Consider the following 20,994-nt stretch of genomic DNA (forward strand, 5'->3'; position numbering starts at 1 on the left):
GGCCTACTCATCCTCCTCCGGCATTGGCAAGCCGCGGCCTCCTCCTCTTCCTTTGGCCTCCTCCTCCATCGATCTCTTCCTTCGGCAAGCTGCTGCCCCGCCATCTCCTCCTCCTCTTCTTCCTTCACCACCTCATCGGGCCTCATTGTCCTCTATCGACAAGCCGCCGCCACCTTCTCCTCTCTATCGACCTCTTCCTCCTCCTCCAGCCTCGACAAGCTGCCGCCTCCTCCTATTCCTTCGGCAAATCATCGTCTCGCCGTCTCCTCCACCTCCTCCTCTTCTAATCAAGCTCGGGCTCAATCTAGCTCGGTTGGAGCTCAGCTCGAGTTGAGCTAAGCTGAGCCTAAGCATCTTTAGAGGGCTCAAAATTAATTTTGAGCCGAGCTTGAGCTAGAGCCAGCTCGCTTAGGCTTGACTCGTTTACATCCCTAAGGTAAACTCTATAAAAGCTTTCGTCATGACAACAATTAATTTGCAACATGTGTGAAATATAGATGTGCCTAACGCTCATCAAATAACACTATCGCTAATATGATAATATGTATATAAGTACACCCATCTTAGGTAAAATATATAACATTTCATCTTAGGATTTCTTGCACAAAAAAGCCACTTGGTTTTTGTTTTTCTAAGTCAAGCCTATTTTCGATTCCCATTGTAGATGAGACTTTTTTTCCTTTATTTTTTTCAAGTTTGTCTTTCTACTATTTAGTGCTCATTAAATGCTGATGAGACAATATAAGATAGAAATGATTTATACCCTCTTCTTCTTCTTCTTCTTCTTTTTTGTTGTTGTTTCTTTTTCTTTTTTTTGTTCCTGCCATTTTTATTCTATCTCTTAATCTTCTCTTTTTTTTTCTACGTAGGTCTCTCTAATCGCTCTTTAATTAATATATTAAGAGGCTAATTAGAGATAGTTTAAATAAATAAAAACTTTTTAATCAATGTTTCAAACATAGAAGATCTATGCTGGAAATAAATTACAATAGCCACTAAAAAAACTATAAATTACTATCATAATTTTATACTTAAACTATGAATTATTCATTACACTACAAATAAATTTTGAATCTAAAGAAATTTTGAATACAAATTTCTACATCATGATGTCATGGATTTTATCCAATTAGTTTCATAATCTTTTGACATTAGATGGTTATCTTTTGAATATTTTTTTAAAATTATGTAGAATTAAAATTTTATAGTTTAAGTACGACATTTGTACTTAAACTATGAATTTCATACTTAAACAATCAAATTCTAATTCTTCATAGTTTTGAAAAAATATTTAGAAGATATTCGTTTGACGTCTAAATAATATGAATCTAGAATTTTACTATTTAGAGCTTCTTTAGATCTAATCTATCTGAAGGTTTTTGGACCAAAAAAAACATAAGAATAAGAAAAAAAAAAGGGTATGAGTCATATAGTTTTGTACTTAAACCACAAAATTTTCATTTAGTGCAGTTTTGGAAAAATATTATGAAGATAATCATATAACGTCCAAATATTACAAAACTAATTCGATAATATTGCTAACATCATGATCTACAATTTTTGTATTGAGAGTTTTTTCAGATTAGGAATCTATCTACGACAGCATGACTAATTTTTAGTTTAAGTATGAAATTTTATGTTTAAGTACGAAATTCTAACTATAATTCATAAGTTTTTTAAATAGATACTATAATTTATTTGCAACATAGATTAAGTTCTCTTTTTGAAAATATTGATTAAATAGTTTTTATTTATTTAATTTATCCTAATTATCTCACCACTATATCTGATCAGTCTCTTCTGTATTAATTAAAGAACGATTAAAGAGATTTGTATAGAAAAAAATAATTAAGAGATAGAAGAAGAAGAAGAAGAAGAAGAAGTAGCATAAAAAGGTAGGAAAAGAATACGAAGTAGAAGAAAATCGATAACATCATGATCAATAATTTTTGTATATAGAATATTTTTTAGATTAGAAATTTATCTATGGCAGAACGAATAATTTCTGGTTTAAAATGAAATTATGAATTTGTAACACTCGCCACCAAACACATGCCCCTCACGTGGATAGAACCTACGTGATCACTACGTAACCTGCTGGTCAATGTTTCAACACAATATACAAGAGAAAATATATATTTCCATAAATAATATAGACAAAAAAAATCCGATAATACATTAATACCTAAGGCCACAACAAGCCTCAAAATATACATCCATAAAAATATAAATCAATGCTCATGCAGGAGCTACATGTCATCTAGCTTAATTTACATGAATAGAATAAATAAGAAAAAGAAAACTATAAACTAATCTTCGCTAGATCCTCCACGAGCTCGGAGTCATTTACTATATGAAAAATAATTCTACCAAAAGGTGGTGAGCATAAAACCTAGCAAGTATCTATACAGTTTATAAGTAGTATAAACAAGGATACAATAATAGGTAAATATGAATATACACATCAAAATCAAATAGAATGCATTAGTACTATATACTCATCATGCTCATCCAATGCGCACATGCATTAGCAAACAGTAACATGAAATGCACTAATCCGGACTAACATGTCCTCAAACTCAAGTTCAAACTGAGCTCTACCTATAGGTCATGTCAACGTTACACCACATGATATGCATCATCTTAAACTACCAAGTTTGTAATATAGGCTCATGCTGAGCTATGCCCGTAGGCTACATCATCACTCACACCCGACCACACACATACCTCCAAGGGAGGGTAGACCCTAGCGGTAGAATCAATTGCTCATCACCCGACGAACAGCATGACAGATTGTTCACCATCGCAGACTAAGGACCTTATCATAAGACCATTACATAGGTCAATATCGCACATCGATACTATCATTCGAGCCCTCAACTCTACATCATCGCACCACCGTATGAAAATCATAAGCCATCGCTCACAGATGCCCTCACCCTGCATCATCAAGCACCGCTAGGTTTATGTCATCCTAACATTCACTCTCTCTCTCTATCTTAAATATCCTAAATAGTATGACTCTTATCAATTGATAGTAAATTGCCCATTGTCCGGTAAAACGGCCGCTTGATTGTTTGTGATCAACAAACTGAGACCTCAAGCATGGGTCTTAATATATAAGTATAATATATCCCCTGCACCTAGACCTGACTAGAGAGGTGTGGGGTATTGTCAAGACGCAGAAGTCACCCCCTTATGATCATGCATATGTACAAATAGCATGATATTATACAACATAACAAGCATAATAGAACACACATCATTATCATATATTACGTGCTATCAAACATAATTATGCCTAACAGATATGCATAAAAATCATAATACATATAATTTTACTAAACATCAAATAAAATTATTATGCACAACATGTATTACTAACAGTAAGAAGACGTACGCACATGCATGATATGGATGCGATGATGTCATAAGGTAGGACATTGCATTCTTTACATTACTTCTAGATTATAAAAGTTTCACTTGTCTGACGTCATTTTCCTAATACTAGCTGAAACTACGCCATAGGATCATCCTCATAGGTTATAGAGTCCACCTCGATAAGGAAAATAATAATAATAAGCATAAGCACAATTGTCTACAATTAATTAATTAAATAATCCTACTATCGTCCACTATAGGCTTGGGTCGGTCTATTTAAGATTTCTTCTATTTATTTAGTCAAGTAGGACTGGCATAGCTGTACTAAGGCCTAACACATTATTAAATATAATTAAAAATATTTTTCTCAAATTATCGCCTATATCGCCATTATCAAATTTACAGAAGATCGCATAGACAACATTTAATTAATAAGCTTCGATAAATAATGCAGCTTGCTTAATACAATTTTCCTTAGAAATTTGTATTAATTCTCCAACAAAAGAAATTAATACAGCTATACTCAGATCACCGACTCATTTACTAAAATTAATTGAGCAAAAAAGATACTCAACCATGTTAAACTCCAATTAGAGCTAAATCTAAATTAGGAGCAATTAGTTATGGCACTATCAGGCCACAAGCTAAAATATTAAAATTAATTTATTAATTAATATAGCTAACAAGGCTATCCTCTAGAATGATTAATTAATGCTGAAGTTTGACAATAATTAACTAAGAAACAAAAAGGTAAATAAATTAAAAAAGATATAATTAAATTATTTGGGTCAGTCCAAAGCCCAAAGCAATAGGCTGGGCTACAACCAACCCAAAGACCACTATAAAACCAATAACATTAAGCCTAAAGCCACTTGGGCTGGGCCACAACCTAACCCGCAAGACCATGCAGGTGAGAGCAGCCCAACCCCGAAACCGTGGGTTGGGCTAGGCTGTAATCAGCCTAGGCCCCAGACCATGGGCTGGGCTGCATCTAGCCTGAGCCCAAGCTAGGTTGGGTTGCACTCAGCCTAAGCCTAGACCACTGCACCTAGCTTGAGCCCAAGATGGGTTGGGTGGCACTCAGCCCGAGCCCAAGCCCAAACCATGGGCTGGGTTGCACTCAGCCCGAGCCCAGGTTGGGTTGGGCTGCACTCAGCCCAAGCTAAAACCATGTGCTGGGCTGCACTCAATCCAAGCCCAAACCACGGGCTAAGGTGCACCTAGCACGAGCCCAAGATGTGTTGGGCTGCACTCCGCGCAGCCCACCACCCTCCATCCTTCCTCATCCCAACCAAGAAAAAGGAACGAGTGATGGCTGTCGGCGGCCACCGCCACTGGCAGCTGGGGCCAACAGGCCAACCGATGCCCCTCTAGTGGAGGAAGGCACTCACAGTGCCGACCTAGCCCGGCGAAAAGACAACGACCACCCACCAACGAGCAAGAACCTAATCAAGGGGAGGGGGTGCTACCAGTGAACCCGGCCGCCGACAAACTCAGCTGCCATGAGGGCATCGAAGGAAGCCATCGAGGGAATCCACGGGAGGAGAGGATGCTCACTGGACCGGCGCAGCAAGGCATGAGGCTACCGATCGGCTAGATCATGGCGAGACTGAGAGAAGGAAACTTCAGGAGAAAAATCCCAAATTATTAACACATTTTAAAATTAAACATACCTGATGAGGGAGGAGCTCCCGCGCTTCGATCCTTGGGTTGGTGAGCTCGACGGTGATCTGGTGCAACAACATCCCAAAGGTGGCTAACGGCAGCCGCGGACAAGAAGGGAGGAAAAGGGTGCACGTGCACACCCTTAAGCCCCCAATTTTTTTTTTAATTTTTATTTTTATTTTTTTATGTTATATCTTCCCTCCAAAACATAAGGATAATCATGTCTTCTAGGTGACTTGCATATGCCGAGAAAAATGAAACTCTAATCGGAGTGTTTAAGGCGTTTTCTATAGTCCTAGGGGTCTCTCTATTACAAAAAAAGTTCAAAAGGGGTTATTGTAGAAATGAGTGATAGTTTAGAGGTCTAAATATAATTAACCCTAAAAATAATCTGGTTGCTTGAGCTTGATTTGACTTCAGGACAATAAAATTTGGCTGTGTAAAATTAGAATATATATATATATATATTGTATATGCTTGGTAATAAAGCTTGATTAATTGAATCCCTTTGCGCACTACACTACACTCAGCTTTGCATTTACGATTCGTTGCAGCCAAAATTAAGGTTCCTGTTCATCTCGACGTAGATAGGATCAAAACTAAGCTTCAATTTCCAATTAAACCTCCACCAATCTTGATTTGTAACCTTAAGCTCTGGAATCAACTTCAATCCGAGCCTGATCGAGCTCGATCGATCTCGGTCGGTCGCTCCGCCTTCGGGTTAGGCCGAGAGTCGTATCAGGCTCGTCACTCCTCCCAAATCACCTATATTAGTTTCTGGCACAAGAAAAGGGGATAGGAGGAGACTCTTCTACTCTGCTCTCCATAGTTCCGCTGCGGTCCTTGAATTGAAACCCGAGGGGGATGAAAGTTGCTCCTCGTATGGGTACTCTCGGTTTGCTCGACTCGGTGAGTCTCAGCTCTCTCCGTGTTTTTAGAGATTCTTGTTCCAATCGAGTATGGAAATGTTTGAAATGCCAGATGGGTTGAACTTCTGCTACATTTCAGTCATTTCTTTCTTGGTGATATCTTGATAAGAAAGCAACCAACTCAAACTCTTAGTCTGAACTTAAAGATTGGAATTGGGTGAACCAATGACGGGATAGTTCCAAACGTTTTTCTGAGAATATATTTTTGAGATTTATTCGACTCTTTATATGCAATAGCATGGGTTTAATGGTAAATCCTTACTTGAGATCTAGCTAAGAGAAAAGGGCAACCTCAAATTTGAGAGCTTTGCAGTAAAGCTCGACAATAAGGAGAAGTTTCTTATGGTACTATAGGAATGCGAACATGATTTTGACAACTCATGCATGAAGAAGATGTCTGATCCTTACGACATTTTTAAAGGATATTCTTGTTCCATGCTCGACAATTGAAGACTCTAAACTAAAATCAAGATTTTCTCCTGAGGGCCATGGGCTACCCTTATGGTTTCTGCAGAAAGGTCAGAAATACATCAATTAGCTTGTTCCCTTGATAAGTTCTGTTTAGTGAAGATTAACACACAAATACGCACAGCAGACAATAGGTTTTAGGATTCCTAATCCAAAGGATGGATCTTCCTGTATTGTTACAAGCCTCACTGCCAAACACAAAAGTCCAATCCGGCTTATTTATACATGTCCAATCCTGTAGAAAAAAGAGAGAGTGCTAGAGTCCCTTCTAGAATATCCACATCTTGATGTGCGCATCATCTTCAATTTGACCAAAATAGAATTACTTGAGTCCAATTTTGGTCTAATTGCTGATTTTTAATTCAAATAATCAATTGAATTAGTCAATTGACAGATATGGTTGCCTATATGCGGGGGATGTCCGTATTGAGTTATTACCTAAATTGGGTTAGTCAATTTAGGTAAGGTTTAATCAATTAGGATCCTATTAGGAAATGAATTTCTATTAGAATCTCAATTGATAATTTTGGTAAGCATATGTGGGGGATGTCCACATTGATTTATTACCTAAATTGGATCAATCAATTTAGGTAAGATGATCAATTAGAGTCCTATTAGGAAATAAGTTTCTATTAGAATTAGCTAGAATTAAAGTTGTTAACCTATTTAAGGGTTATTGCATGAAAAACAAAGACAAGTTGGAATAAGAATTATTTGAAATATCTCATTTCTTTCCTGCGGTCTTCTTCTTCTCTCTCTCTTTCTTTCTCTCCCTTTCTTCTACTCTGTCTTAAGATTCTTCTCTAATCTCTTCTACTTCCTCTCTAAACCTCTCTTCTTCTTCAATCTCTATTTTTTTGTTGGTTACTGCTGCTGTCCAGAAGACTCCAGTAGTGAAAGAGGACCTTTGGGTGCCCGGACGTGAAGATGAGGACTTGGTTTCAAAGTAAAACACTACTATTCCATTTATTGGTAAACCTAAACTCTAAAGTCTTTCCTTACACCATATTTTAAGCCTTTCTACTATCAACGTATTTATTTGAGAGTTGAGAAAGCTACTGCCTTATCTGAGTGGTTTTCGCTCCTTCCATCTAGTAGTGATCCTTTTAATCAATTAACTTCTTATCAGTTATTGCTTACTATATTTTACTTTAGTTACTTGTTTGGGTCGATTGTTCTTCAAAACATTGCATTCATACTAGATTTGCATCACATCTGTAAATCGAAGGTCACATTGATAAATTAAGAGATAATGCCAAGAAGTATGAAAGTGAAGTAGAAAGATATTTTCATATATAAATTTCTAACACCGACCATATATATTTATAAGAAGGATTGCAGTGTTGATACCTTGTCAGCATGCCCAGTGTGCTACCAGCATGTTGTGTGCCTCCAATACGGTTTTAAAGGTCTCTATACATATTTAGGTTCTGCTATATATATCAAAGCTATATTAGGGTCTTTTAGCCCTAGATAATATTGTAAATGATATATTTTGTTAAAAATATAACAATAGTCAAGTAGAAATATAAGTTGACAAATAATATGATTAAACACATTCATTAATTGATGATAGTTTAGTAATTAAAATTCAAAACTAGAGTAAATATTTAGTTGAATGTAGAATGGCAGGGAGGATTAAGGACTTATATGGAGTTAATCTAATAAGTCCTACATTAATTTTAATCCAGTTTGACTATATTTGACATATTATTTGAGATTTTTTAAAATTTAGGGAAAAATTTAGGGAAATCAATTTCTCCTTTGATTCCCACATTTTGAAGAGTATTTATGTAGAATGACTTACACATGATAGAAAAATTATGCTAGATGCCTAAATCTATCATTGTACACCCCAAATTGGTTTCGAAAGTATAAAACAAAGGAAATAACTAAGAGAATGAAAGGAAATTATACCTTATGGAATTCCTTTTAGATCTTCTCTTTTTTTCCTCCACTTCCCTTCCTCCTACTTTCTGTTTGGGAAAGGTCTTGCCACAAGTTAATGGGATTTTAGGTGGCATATAATGGGTGCCGCTTGATACTATACTCGTATTGCTCAACACAGGCGATTTAGGGCTCAACATGGATTGACACGCCTCGTCGTAGGGAGCACCTTTGGCAAACCTTATGCCAGGTGTCGGTAAGGCAATAGCACACCCTGTGCTGATCGACACGGCAATCCTCGATTTATAATATTTAGGAGATAACTACCTCATCATGAGTAAACTTCTGATATTCCTTTCCATTAAGTGATAGTATCTCAAAATACTAGGACATGCCGAAACCGACCATTCATGTTGAGATTTGCTTGCCCATGTGGTCAAATATGGTATGAATCTACCATGACCCGATAATTAGCATGAAGTTTATGGCGATCGCTAAGCTAGAAGGCTTAAAAAAAAGGTAGTTACCCACCGTGTCGGGCTGCCTCAGTGATGAAAAGTGCTAGGCTGGCCGTTTTGGGCGAGCTGGCGCCGCCAAGGCTGAGGTGGGTGCCGCCAAGGTGGGACTATCCCTTGGCTCAATTAGGCTTAAGCTTGACGGTCTTTTTGGCGTTAGTGATGGCATCTGCGTAGCAGTGAAGAGAGGCCTATGTAGCGAATTGGTTGGAGTCTTGGAGAAGAGGACATGATTGGAAGGGGTGAAGGCGATGGTGTCGAACAAGTGAGTGATGGCCTCGTTGAAGCGGCCGACGGAGAAGGCAGCGTAGCCCTTGGCTTTAGCCTAGTCGTCCATCCGAGAAGAGAATAAGAGAAAGCTCTTAGACTATAGATCGGAGAAGGAAAAACCGTAGATCGTGAAATGAATTGGAGAAGGAGAAGGAGAAGGTGTTTTAAAATTCCTTCTCTTATTCTACCAGGTACAAAATTTAAGTTGGGCTTTGGTCTTCTTTCGACCCAATTGGATAGGAACTCTAATGTAGAAATTTATAATTGGCCCTTAGCTACTACTTGTTTAAGAAAAGAAGAAACACTAGCAAATCTATTTGTAATATATTAGATATAATATATGATTATTTTTAATTTTTTATATATTAAAAATGTTAGATCGTCTTGGTGCCCACTTTCTGTTTAGGCGCTAGCCAGTGGGGTGACCGCTTGTCACCCGCGACTGCCTTTTAATACACTAAGTTATTATTGTCGCTATAACTTCACTCCTTAAGTATAGACCGCAATTCTATGAGCAACACTATGGGGCAAAAAGTATATACCACTAGTTCTAGATTCAATGTAGTAGTTTTTTCTTCTCTCTATGCAATGTAATAAAAATAATATTTTATTTTATGCCCAACAAGACAATTGTGGTTGCTCCAACTAGTGTTTATTGGGTTGACCAGCGGTATCCATAGATCATTGGGCTTATCTGGATTGGGCCTAGTACATGCATGACACGTATTAGCACAAATGCCTCCTAGGTCTCTTTCATTGGGGTTGGCCTATTGTGCCATATGCCAAAGAGTATGGCTTAGTAATGGGCTGACCCATTTACAACTGTATATTGGGTCATTCAATCTCGTTAATGTTCAACCTCCAGATACCTCCAGACTCGAAAAGAGTCTCTTTGAACCTCAATTTTAAATTGAAAATTTTCAAACAAAGCATCCAAGTAACATGTATGATTAGAAAGCTATTGAAACGATGAATCTAACAGTATAAATTTCATGGATAAAAGTTAGCATTAAGAGAAAAACCAAATTTGGAAGTCTTCGTATGACAAAGTTAGGGTTTCGATTTTTGCTCAATCTATAACTTCAAAAGTTAGTTGGTGGTAACAATGCTTTTTATGAACACATTTCTCACTTGTCGCACCTCCATTTCTTGTATGAAGAGATGAGTAAAAGAAATAACTAGAGAGATATTAGATATGCTTGCCCTATGTACAAGTTGGAGATGTTAATTATTAGGTCGGATTAGTTTCAAATTGTTATCTGCCCACATAGGTAAGTGGATCCCAATCTAATTTGTTGACTAAGATATTATCTGGTAGCAGAGAGGAATGAACAAGATTTCCTCACAATGAGGAGGTAGTAATCTCCTAAGTATTTTAAATATCTCTTAACTGTGTTAGATATATGAAAAGATAACGTCCTCTCTCTACTTCTCTATTTTTTGGCACTCTCTTAGTCTACCACCATGATCTTAGATTTGAGAATTGGATACTCAAAAAAGGACTCTAGTACTAAAAAAGGACTCTAGTAGCCTCTCCTGCTGATGGGATTGGATGTGTACAAGGAAGCAAGGTGGAGGTTCATGCTTGGCAGTGAGGCTTGTAACAACAATATAAGATCCATCATTTAGATTGCAATTAAGGTAATCCTATATCCTATTATCACTGTGTATATTGTTTATTAATCTACCTTGGTCTCAGAGCCCTTTTGTTATTCATTCACTAATAACACCATGTAGATATCCCCTTTTCCTGACCAAAATCACCATGATTTCTGCTATGTTGTAGCCCTTGTGAACTTAGTATTATTTGAAAAGTTTTATTGGATTAGGATTTGGGAGTTATAAATTAAGAGAAAATTGAAATCCTAACTCTGTCATATTAATATTTTCCCATTTTGGTTTTCTCATAATTGTAAATTTTAATCACAAAACTTATTTATTTGATTTCTCTTTTCAGTAGCTTTCCAACAATATATCATATCCATTATTTGGATGTCCCATGAGAAAGTTGTGGATTTGAATATTGCAGTTAAAAGAGGCTCTTTCTAGTTTGGAAGTCAAAGATGAACAGTAATGGGTGAACGAGCTTCATTGCCAAGTTGCAAATGAGCTAGTCCATAGCTGTACCCTAGTTCTTTAGCACTTAAGAGTAGTGGGCCAACCTAGTTAAATAAACACATAAGGCCCTTGTATAGGTACATGCCATGCATGTGCTAGGAAGAAAAAAATAGAATGAATATCGAATGTTTAGGCCTAGTTGAAATGTGCCCACCAATATGTGCAGACTGTGGACCAACCAAGTCAGCACTAGCTGGAGCAGCCATGATTGGCATGCTGGTTCTCACTAAAATAGGAACCTGCATTCTATACCTTTAAGATGAAAGCAAGCTACTGAACCACTATGTATGACGCAGCTGGTTCAAGGGATTAGCTCCCCTCTGAGATGCAAGCTGCTTGTCCTGTGAAAGTGGGAACTCTCATACTGTGTGGTCATCATCCTTAGTGTTACAACCTACTATATTTATCTTATAAAAAATGTGATTATACTTAGAAGTGAAGTTACAACCCTAATAATAACTCTATCGGGTCAGATTAGATCAGAACTGTGATCCACCATATGGGCAAATGGATCCCAACCCAGTTGGTTGGTTATGATAACTCCTGATTGGTAATCTTATAGTGGAGAGGAACATGCGTTCCCTCATGATGAGGAGGTAGTTATTATCTCCAATACTTTAAATATCTCTAATTGGTGTTAGAGAACTACATATGAAAGATCTCTCTTTCTCTTTCCTACTTCTTGGCACCTTTGCTTGGTCTATCACCATAACCTTGGATTTGAGAACGTTGATACACGAGAAGGGACTCTAGTAGCCTTTTTTTGTTGTTGATGGAATTGGAAGTGTATAAGGAAGCAAGATTGGAGGTTCGTGCGTAGCTATGAGACTCATAACAATAATAGAAGATCGATCCTAAGGATTGTGACTGAGGTAATCCTAAAATATATTATCCTTTGCATGTATGTTGTATGCTAATCTATAGTTAGAAACAACTTTTCACTTTTCATCCAAATTGTTAAGAAAGAAAGTGAAAAATAAATAAATTTCTATATCTTTCTGTGAGGACTACAGCCTGAATATATACTAGTTTTACATGAGATATCTATGGAAACTAAATCATTCGTATAAACAGCTTGCTATTAATCTAATCCCTTGATTTAAGGGATTCTAATCCTACCAATTTATAGCCAATGACAACTAATTATAGATAAATAATTCGACACTCCCCCTCAAGCCGAGGAATAGATGTTGTCCGTTCCCAGCTTGGATATAAGATCATGGAAATTAGTAATGTTCAGACCCTTGGTTAGAACATCAGTCAATTGTCTTCCTGAAGGAACATAAGATAGACACACCAACCCTTCCTCCAACTTTTCTTTGATGAAATGCCTATCAACTTCTATGTGCTTTGTCCCGTCATGCTGTACAGAATTATGAGCAATGTTGATAGCAGATTTGTTGTCACAATAAAGTTTCATAGGACCTTCCCACTTAATCCTTAGATCATTTAGGATGATCTTTACCCAGAGAAGTTCACAGATTCCTTGAGTTATAGCCCTGAATTCAGATTCTGCAGAAGATCTTGCTACTACATTAAGTTTCTTGCTTCGCCAAGTTATCAGATTACCTCCAAGAAATGTACAGTATTCTATAGTTGATCTTTTGTCAAAAGAACCTGCATAATCAACATCAATATAAGCTTCCAAAGATAGAGGCTTGTTTCTCTTATACAAAATTCCTTTCCTTGGATTGCCCTTCAAGTAATGCAATACTCTGTAGGCTGCTTGAAGATGGCACTCTCTAGGATCATGCATAAATTGGCTTATCACTCTCTAGGATAATGCAATATAAATTGGCTTTATATATGAATAATTGTTATTTTCTTATAATTTTTTCTAAATTTTTAAAAATTCATCAATATTTTTAAATAATATTTATAATTTTATTTAATTAAAAAATGGTCCGATCCGATACGGGCGGCCGACACGGCCGATATGCCCAATACGGTTGATACGTATCGTTTTATCGGACAGCCGATTCCAATGCCGAGTTTCGAAACTTGATCCCAGACTCCATTACCTTGGCAAACCTTCCAAACCATGCTCTAGGAGATTGCTTTAATCCATGAATAGCCTTTCTGAGTTTGCACACTTGATTGTTTGAGCTCCCCTCAAATTCTGGTGGAATCCTCATATATATTTCTTCATTTAGATCATCATCAAGAAATGCATTCTTGACATCATATTGGAGTAGCTGCCAATCAAGATGTGCTGATAAGGATAATAGAATCCTTCCTGTATTCATCTTTGCAACTGGAGCAAAGTTCTCTTGATAATCAATCCCATAGGTTTGGGTATACCTTTTTGCCACCAATCCTGCTTTATATCTTTCAAGAGAGCCATCAGCCTAGTACATCACTGTAAAAATCTACTTGCAGTCAACCACATTTTTCTCACTTGGTCTGTCAACAATCTCCGAAGTCTGATTCTTCTCCAAAGCATTCATCTCCTTCCTCATAGCTCCCTTCCATTCTCTTTTTGATAAAGCCTCAGACATAGTATTAGGGACAGTAATAGTATTCAAACTCACAATAAATCTTCTGTGAGCAGCTGTGAGTTGATTAAGAGAGACATAATTTGTCAAGGGGTACACTGGGCGTCTAATACATTCCCTAGAATCCTTTCTAACAGCTATAGGGAGATCCAAATCCTCTACTGATTCAGTAGATATATTAACTGACTGTGTGTGTGTGGAGATAATTGAGAGCTTACCATGGTATCATTTCAAGAATCTGAATTGGCATCAAGTCCAGAACCTGAGTTGGAATCTTGGACCTGTGTCAGGTTTGGGGCAACCTTTCTTCTGGAGTATACCTGAGAAAATCTTTGTAAAGAAGAATGAGGTAGTATGGGTTCAGAAGTGGGCTGTGATAATTTAGGAGTGGTTGGTTCTACAGTTTGAGTTGGTTCAAGAGTCCCTGAGGAAGGTCACTAGGTCTAAATGATTCAAAGTCCTCACAAGTCTCAAATGGACTATCTTCCCTTGATAAACTCTCCCCCTGAAGATAGGACTTAGAGAAGAAGGGTTTATGTTCTGTAAATGTAACATCAGTTGAGATGTAATATTTTCTAGAAGATGGATTGGTGGGGACACCACTTTTTGTCACGTTTATTCTCGTAAGCACAAAAGGGCTGCACTCGTGGCCCTTTGGCTTAACGAGGGTTGTGACTAGTCACCTTCTAGGGCTATTTTTTCATCTTGTCTTTTAGTCACCTTCTAGGGCTATTTTCGTTTTTTATCTTTTACTTTATTTGGCCTATATAAAGGCTTGTAATCATCTTTTATGGGTTAATGAATATTTTGAGAGCTTTTGCCTATTGAGTGTTTGTTGGTGGATTCCAACGTCAGTGGATTCCGACACCCCGATTGGTGGATTCCTCGGGTTTGATTATTTCTCCCTACTTTTTCTTCTCAACTCTACAATCAAGACGTTGTTCTGCATCAGCTTTGGTATCAGAGCGATCGTTTCCTAGTTTATGGACGCTCCACCGCCTGGATTCTACGCAGCGCCTTATCTTTTCTTCGTCAGATCAATCGCTCCACGAACACCAGATCGCTACGAGATCCGTCGCCTGATAACATTAGGATTCGGATCCGAGTTACGCGAGGAGATCACCCTCAAGGAGGAAAACAATAAACCATTACCATCACAACGAGATAATCACAAGTAAGCTTTATTCAATAGATTTTCTTCCCCGTTTTAGATTTTTTTTAAAAAAAAAAAAGAAAAAAAAAAGAAAGAAAGAGCTCTTTGAAGAAAAAAAAAAAAGAGAGAAAAAAAAAATCTGAAATTCAGTTTGTTTCATCTTTATCTTTAATTTTAGATTTCGAAAATTTCGAAATTAATTTTAGAAGATATTTTTTTTTTCTTCTTTTTCTTATTTACCTTTCCTTAATTTTAGGAAATTAGTTTCTATAATTTTGGGATTAATTTCCATAATTTTGGGGATTAGTTTCCATAATTTTAGGGATTAGTTTCCATAATTTTAGGGATTAGTTTCCAAAATTTTAGGGATTAGTTTCCATAATTTTAGAGATTAGTTTCCATAATTTTAGGGATTAGTTTCCATAATTTTAGAGATTAGTTTCCATAATTTTAGGGATTAGTTTCCATAATTTTTGAAAATTAGTTCCTTAATATTAAGATAAATACCTATCTTATCTACTTCCCTAACTTAATCCCAACCAACCCAATCCAAACCCATCGTCATCTTCCTCCTCTTTAGCCCCAGCCGTCACTCACATCCATCATCCCATCTTCCTCTGTTCGCCGACGTTGCCGCCGACCTCCACAGACGACGCCACCGTCGATTTCCACGGCCCTTGCTCTGCCGTGCCACTATCTTCACCACCATCGCTGCCCCTGCAGCCCTTGCCGCGGCCGCCGCTACTAGTGAGACGAAACCAACCTCCCATAATTCATTGGCATGAAATGAAAGAAAAATTAAAAGAAAAATATTTGCCACATTCTTATCTTGGTGACCTTTTGGATCAATGGAATAATTTTAAACAAGGGAATAGGCACATGAGCGATTATGTCTCCCATTTGAGGAATATATCTTTGAGGTGTAATGTTGTGGAGGATGAGAGGATGACACTGAGTCGTTTTAGGCGTGGCCTTAACGACGACATTCGAAGAGAGTTAGTTTTTCGGGAGGTTACCTCCTTGGACCAAGCTTACACTCTTGCGTTGAACTACAAGATGGTTAATAGGCAACAATTGCCTAGGCGACCAATTGGGCGCACCCTCCTGGATTACGCACTTCGCGTAAAAGCTCCACCACCATTGGTACCTACTAGAACTACCCAAACTGCCGCACCTGTCCAATCTGACAAAGGGAAGGGGCCCCTCCATGAAACTACACCTGTTAATGACCCCCGTCAATGTTACAAATACCGCCAAGTTGGTCATGTAGCCTCAAACTGTCCTCAAAATGCCCTTTATCTTGGGGAACGAGGATGACATTATCGGGAAAATGAGCTCGATGAACAAGTTTATGAACTCGACCACGATGATGTCCAAGATAGTGATGAAGATCGTGATTATGGAGACCATACTGTTGGTGTTGTTCGTTGCGCTTTGACGCAACCCCGGGAGATCGATGATTGGCGAAGGAATGCAATATTCCACACTTACATTAAATGTGGGACTAAAGATTGTAAAGTCATCATCGACAGTGGGAGTTGTATTAACACCGTCTCTTCTAACATTATATCTCGCCTGGCGTTAAAGTCTACACCTCACCTGAATCCTTATAAGGTATCTTGGGTAAATGATTCTTCCATTGCTATAAATGAGAGATGCCTCGTTCCTATCACTTTCCTTTCTTAAAAGAAAGATGTGTGGTGTGACATTGTGCCGATGGATGTAGGGCATATTATTTTAGGCCGCCCTTGGTTATTTGATCATGATGTAACTATTTTTGGGTGTTCCAACTCGTGCTCTTTCAATTTTGAAGGCAAAAATATTAAGGTAAATCCTATGCGCCTTAAAATAATTAATAAAGATATCAAGAAAAATGCTCCAAGTAAAAAGGGTTTACACATAATAAATTCTAAAGAATTTGAAAAGGAAGCAAACCAAGGCTCTATTGTGTTTGCCTTGGTGGCTCGTGAAGTTGGGAGCACTGCCCTCACTCCATCATCCGACGAATCTGCTCCTATACTAAATGAGTTTCAAGATGTGTTTCCGGATGATCTGCCGGACCAATTGCCTCCTTTACGCAATATCCAACATGCAATTGACTTTGTCCCTGAAGCGTCCCTCCCAAACTTGCCACACTATCGAATGAGCCCCAAAGAACATGCTGAACTGCAACATCAAGTAAATGAACTTCTTATGAAGGGTTTCATCCGCGAGAGCCTAAGCCCTTGTTGTCTTTGTGCACCCGCTTTGCTCACGCCAAAGAAGGATGGGTCCTGGCGTATGTGTGTCGATAGTCGAGCCATCAATAGAATAACAGTCAAATATCGTTTTCCCATTCCACGACTTGATGACATGCTCGATATGATGGCGGGAGCTTCAATTTTCTCTAAGATCGATCTTAAAAGTGGTTATCACCAAATCCGAATTCGCCCAGGCGATGAATGGAAAACTGCTTTTAAGACGAAAGACGGGTTGTATGAATGGTTGGTAATGCCTTTCAGTTTATCAAATGCCCCAAGCACTTTCATGCGTGTTATGACACAAGTGCTTCGCCCATTCATGGGCAAATTTCTTATGGTGTATTTTGATGACATTTTGATTTATAGTCGATCAAAAGAGCTTCATTTGGACCATTTGCGTCAAGTCTGTCTAGCGCTTCGTGCTGCTCAACTCTATGGCAATAGGAAGAAGTGTTCTTTTCTTGTTGATCAAGTCATCTTCTTAGGATTTGTGGTTACTTCGAAGAAGAGTCCGCGCCGACCACGAGAAGGTCAAGGCAATTGTTGATTGGCCGAAACCTCGAAATATTCATGATGTGCGTAGCTTTCATGGCCTTGCTACTTTTTATCGCCACTTCATTCGAGGGTTTAGTACTATCATGTCACCGATCACTGCTTGCTTGAAGAAAGGAGATTTTCATTGGAGTAAGACAACAGATAAAGCTTTTGAAGAGATTAAGAAGAAAATGACCATAGCGCCTGTAATGCGTCTTCCTGACTTTTCTAAACCTTTCGAGGTGGAATGTGATGCCTCAGGCATCGGGATCGGCGGTGTCCTTAGCCAGGAAGGCCATCCTGTTGCCTATTTCAGCGAAAAACTAAATGAGGCTAAGAAAAAGTACTCCACTTACGATAAGGAATTTTATGCGGTTATTCAAGCTTTACACTATTGGCGCCATTATTTACTTCCGCATGAATTTGTGCTTTATTCCGACCACGAAGCTCTTCGATTCCTAAATTCTCAGAAGAAACTAAATTCGAGACATGCTCGTTGGATCGAGTTCTTACGGGAGTATACTTTTGTACTCAAACATAGAGCGGGGTTGAGAATAAGGCGGGCGATGTGCTTAGCCAAGGGTTTACCTTACGTCTACCATTAGCATCAAAGTCACTTTGGGTTTGACAAAATGAAGGAAGATTATACAACTTGTCCGGACTTTGGCGAAATCGTTCTCACTTTGCTGACTGATCCGAACTTAGCTTTGGACAGTTATTCCCTCCAAGACGGTTACCTGTTTAAGGCTAACAAACTTTGTGTTCTCCGTACGTCCGTGCGTGACTTCCTTGTTTGGGAGATCCATGCCGGCGGCCTATCGGGTCATTTTGGACGTGATAAGACTATTGAGGAAGTGGAGCGCCAATTCTACTGGCCAAGTTTCAAACGTGACGTCGCAAAATTAGTTGGTCAATGTAGGACTTGTCAGTTAGCAAAGCACAGAAAACAAAACACTTGGACTTTACACTCCGTTACTGTGCTCGATCACCCGTGGCGGGGACGTTAGTATGGATTTTGTCCTGGGCTTGCCTCGCACATTTATAAAACATGATTCAATCCTCGTGGTTATGGATCGCTTCTCTAAGATGGCCCATTTTATTCCTTGTACTAAAACCTCTGATGCGTCACAAGTTGCCAAATTGTACTTTGCCCATATTGTCAAGTTATATGGTCTTCCACAAACTATTGTTTCCGACCGGGATGTTCGCTTTATGAGCTATTTTTGGAAAACCTTATGGCACATGGTTGGCACAAAATTAAAATTTTCTACTGCCTATCATCCTCAAACCGATGGTCAAACCGAGGTTGTTAATCGTAGTCTTAGAAATCTTTTGCGCTGTCTCGTGGGTAATCATAACAAAAACTGGGATGCTATTCTTCCTATAGCCCAATTTGCATATAATAACTCTATTAATAGGTCTATTGGCATGAGCCCATTTGAAGTTGTTCATGGTTTTAAAGCACGCAAACCTCTAGATCTGTTGCCTATGTCATCTCATTCTAGAGTCTCTGAGTCTGCCGAAACATTTGCACATCATGTTCATTCTTTACATCAAGAGATCACTAAGCGAATTGAGGCGAGTAATCACCAGTATAAATTACATGCCGACTTGCACAAACGTGCCAAGGAGTTCGATGTTGGAGATCATGTTATGATTCGTCTCAGACCCGAACGATTCCCTTCGGGAGCTGTTCGGAAGTTGCATGCTCGTAGTGCAGGACTTTTCCAAGTTCTAAAACGTGTTGGTGCTAATGCTTATGTCATTGATATTCCCCCTGATTATGGCATTAGTTGTACTTTTAATATTGAGGATCTAGCAGCCTACCATCCACCTATGCACATCCCCACCGAACCCTATGCTACATCTACTACCCTTCCGACATCCCTCTTTGTGCCACCTACCACTTCTCCTTTCCCATCCACATCACAAGAAAAGATAGACGCTATTTTAGATGATCAAATAACATCTACTGCAGAAGGAGGGGTTCACCGTTTTCTCATTCGATGGCACGGGCGACCAGAGTTTGATTGTACGTGGATCACTCGCGAGGAGTTACAGCAGCTTGACCCTGACATTTTGGAGTACTATCAGAGCCACTCGACTGGGTCGAGTTTCTTCCACCCCGGGAGAGTTGGTGGGGACACCACTTTTTGTCACGTTTATTCTCGTAAGCACAAAAGGGCTGCACCCATGGCCCTTTGGCTTAACGAGGGTTGTGACTAGTCATCTTCTAGGGCTATTTTTTTCATCTTGTCTTTTAGTCACCTTCTAGGGCTATTTTCGTCTTTTATCTTTTACTTTATTTGACCTATATAAAGGCTTGTAATCATCTTTTATGGGTTAATGAATATTTTAAGAGCTTTTGCCTATTGAGTGTTTGTTGGTGGATTCCAACGTCGGTGGATTCCGACACCCCGATTGGTGGATTCCTCGGGTTTGATTATTTCTCCCTACTTTTTCTTCTCAACTCTACAATCAAGACGTTATTCTGCATCATGGATGATAGCATTTATACCCCTTTTGAGTTGGGGAATACCCTAGGAAGACACACTTGGTAGCTCTAGGATCTAGTTTGTTTCTGTTTGGACCATGAATGTGAACAAAAGCAGTACACCCAAACATTTTAGGGATGAGACCATTTGAGTTTTGAAGTGAGGATAAAAATTGTTCAGAATTTCGACTGGACTTTTATTTCCTAACACTTGTGAAGGAATTCTATTGATCATGTGTGGCATTAAGAACAGCTTTCCCTTAATAAGATTTTGGGACATTTCCTTGAAACAATAGAGCATGAGTTGCATTTAAGAGATGCCTATTTTTTCTCTCAGCAACCCCATTTTGCTGAGATGTATTGGTACAAGAGGAATCATGAATTATACCCTGTGACTGGAAGAAAGGAGATAACACTTGATTAAAGTAATCCCTAGCATTATCAGTTCTCAAGCCTTTGATTTTAACCCCAAAACGAGTTTGGATCATGGAGTGAAAATTAGGAATAACAGTACTGATATCAGATTTGTGTTTAAGAAGGAAAAGCCAAGTTACTCGAGTACAATCATCAATCAAAGTTACAAACCAACGAGCACCAGAAATGTTAGACACGGGAGAAAGACCCCATATATTAGAGTGAATTATGTGAAAGGGATGAGAACTTCTTTTATTACTGATAGGATAAGGTACACGAGTGTGTTTAGCCAATTGACAAATATCACTTTGAAATTCAGTACCATCTAACCCTTGAAACAACTGAGAAAACATGACTTCTAAAACTCTAAAGGATAAATGTCCCCGATGCAAATGATGGAGCCAAATGGCATCCTTATTTGAAGAACTAAG

At 38.4% G+C, this 20,994-nt stretch overlaps 1 protein-coding gene across 3 annotated transcripts in view; it reads left to right on the top strand.

Moving 5' to 3' along the window:
• Positions 1-5,819: 5,819 nt before the first annotated feature.
• Positions 5,820-20,994, top strand: part of LOC140789936 (sphingoid long-chain bases kinase 1-like) — a 39,338-nt gene continuing 24,163 nt past the window's right edge. For 2 of the 3 annotated variants that reach the window (XM_073139854.1, XM_073139856.1), the window contains exon 1: positions 5,820-5,955. In XM_073139854.1, the coding sequence (XP_072995955.1) occupies positions 5,911-5,955 (45 nt within the window). In that variant the 5' untranslated portion in view covers positions 5,820-5,910. Of the gene's footprint in view, positions 5,956-7,294; positions 7,416-20,994 lie in introns of those variants that run through there. The other variant, XM_073139855.1, reaches the window with a different exon arrangement.

Source organism: Typha latifolia, chromosome 5, assembly GCF_019914945.1.
Source record: "Typha latifolia isolate L0001 chromosome 5, TyphaL0001v2, whole genome shotgun sequence".
Taxonomy (NCBI): domain Eukaryota; kingdom Viridiplantae; phylum Streptophyta; class Magnoliopsida; order Poales; family Typhaceae; genus Typha; species Typha latifolia.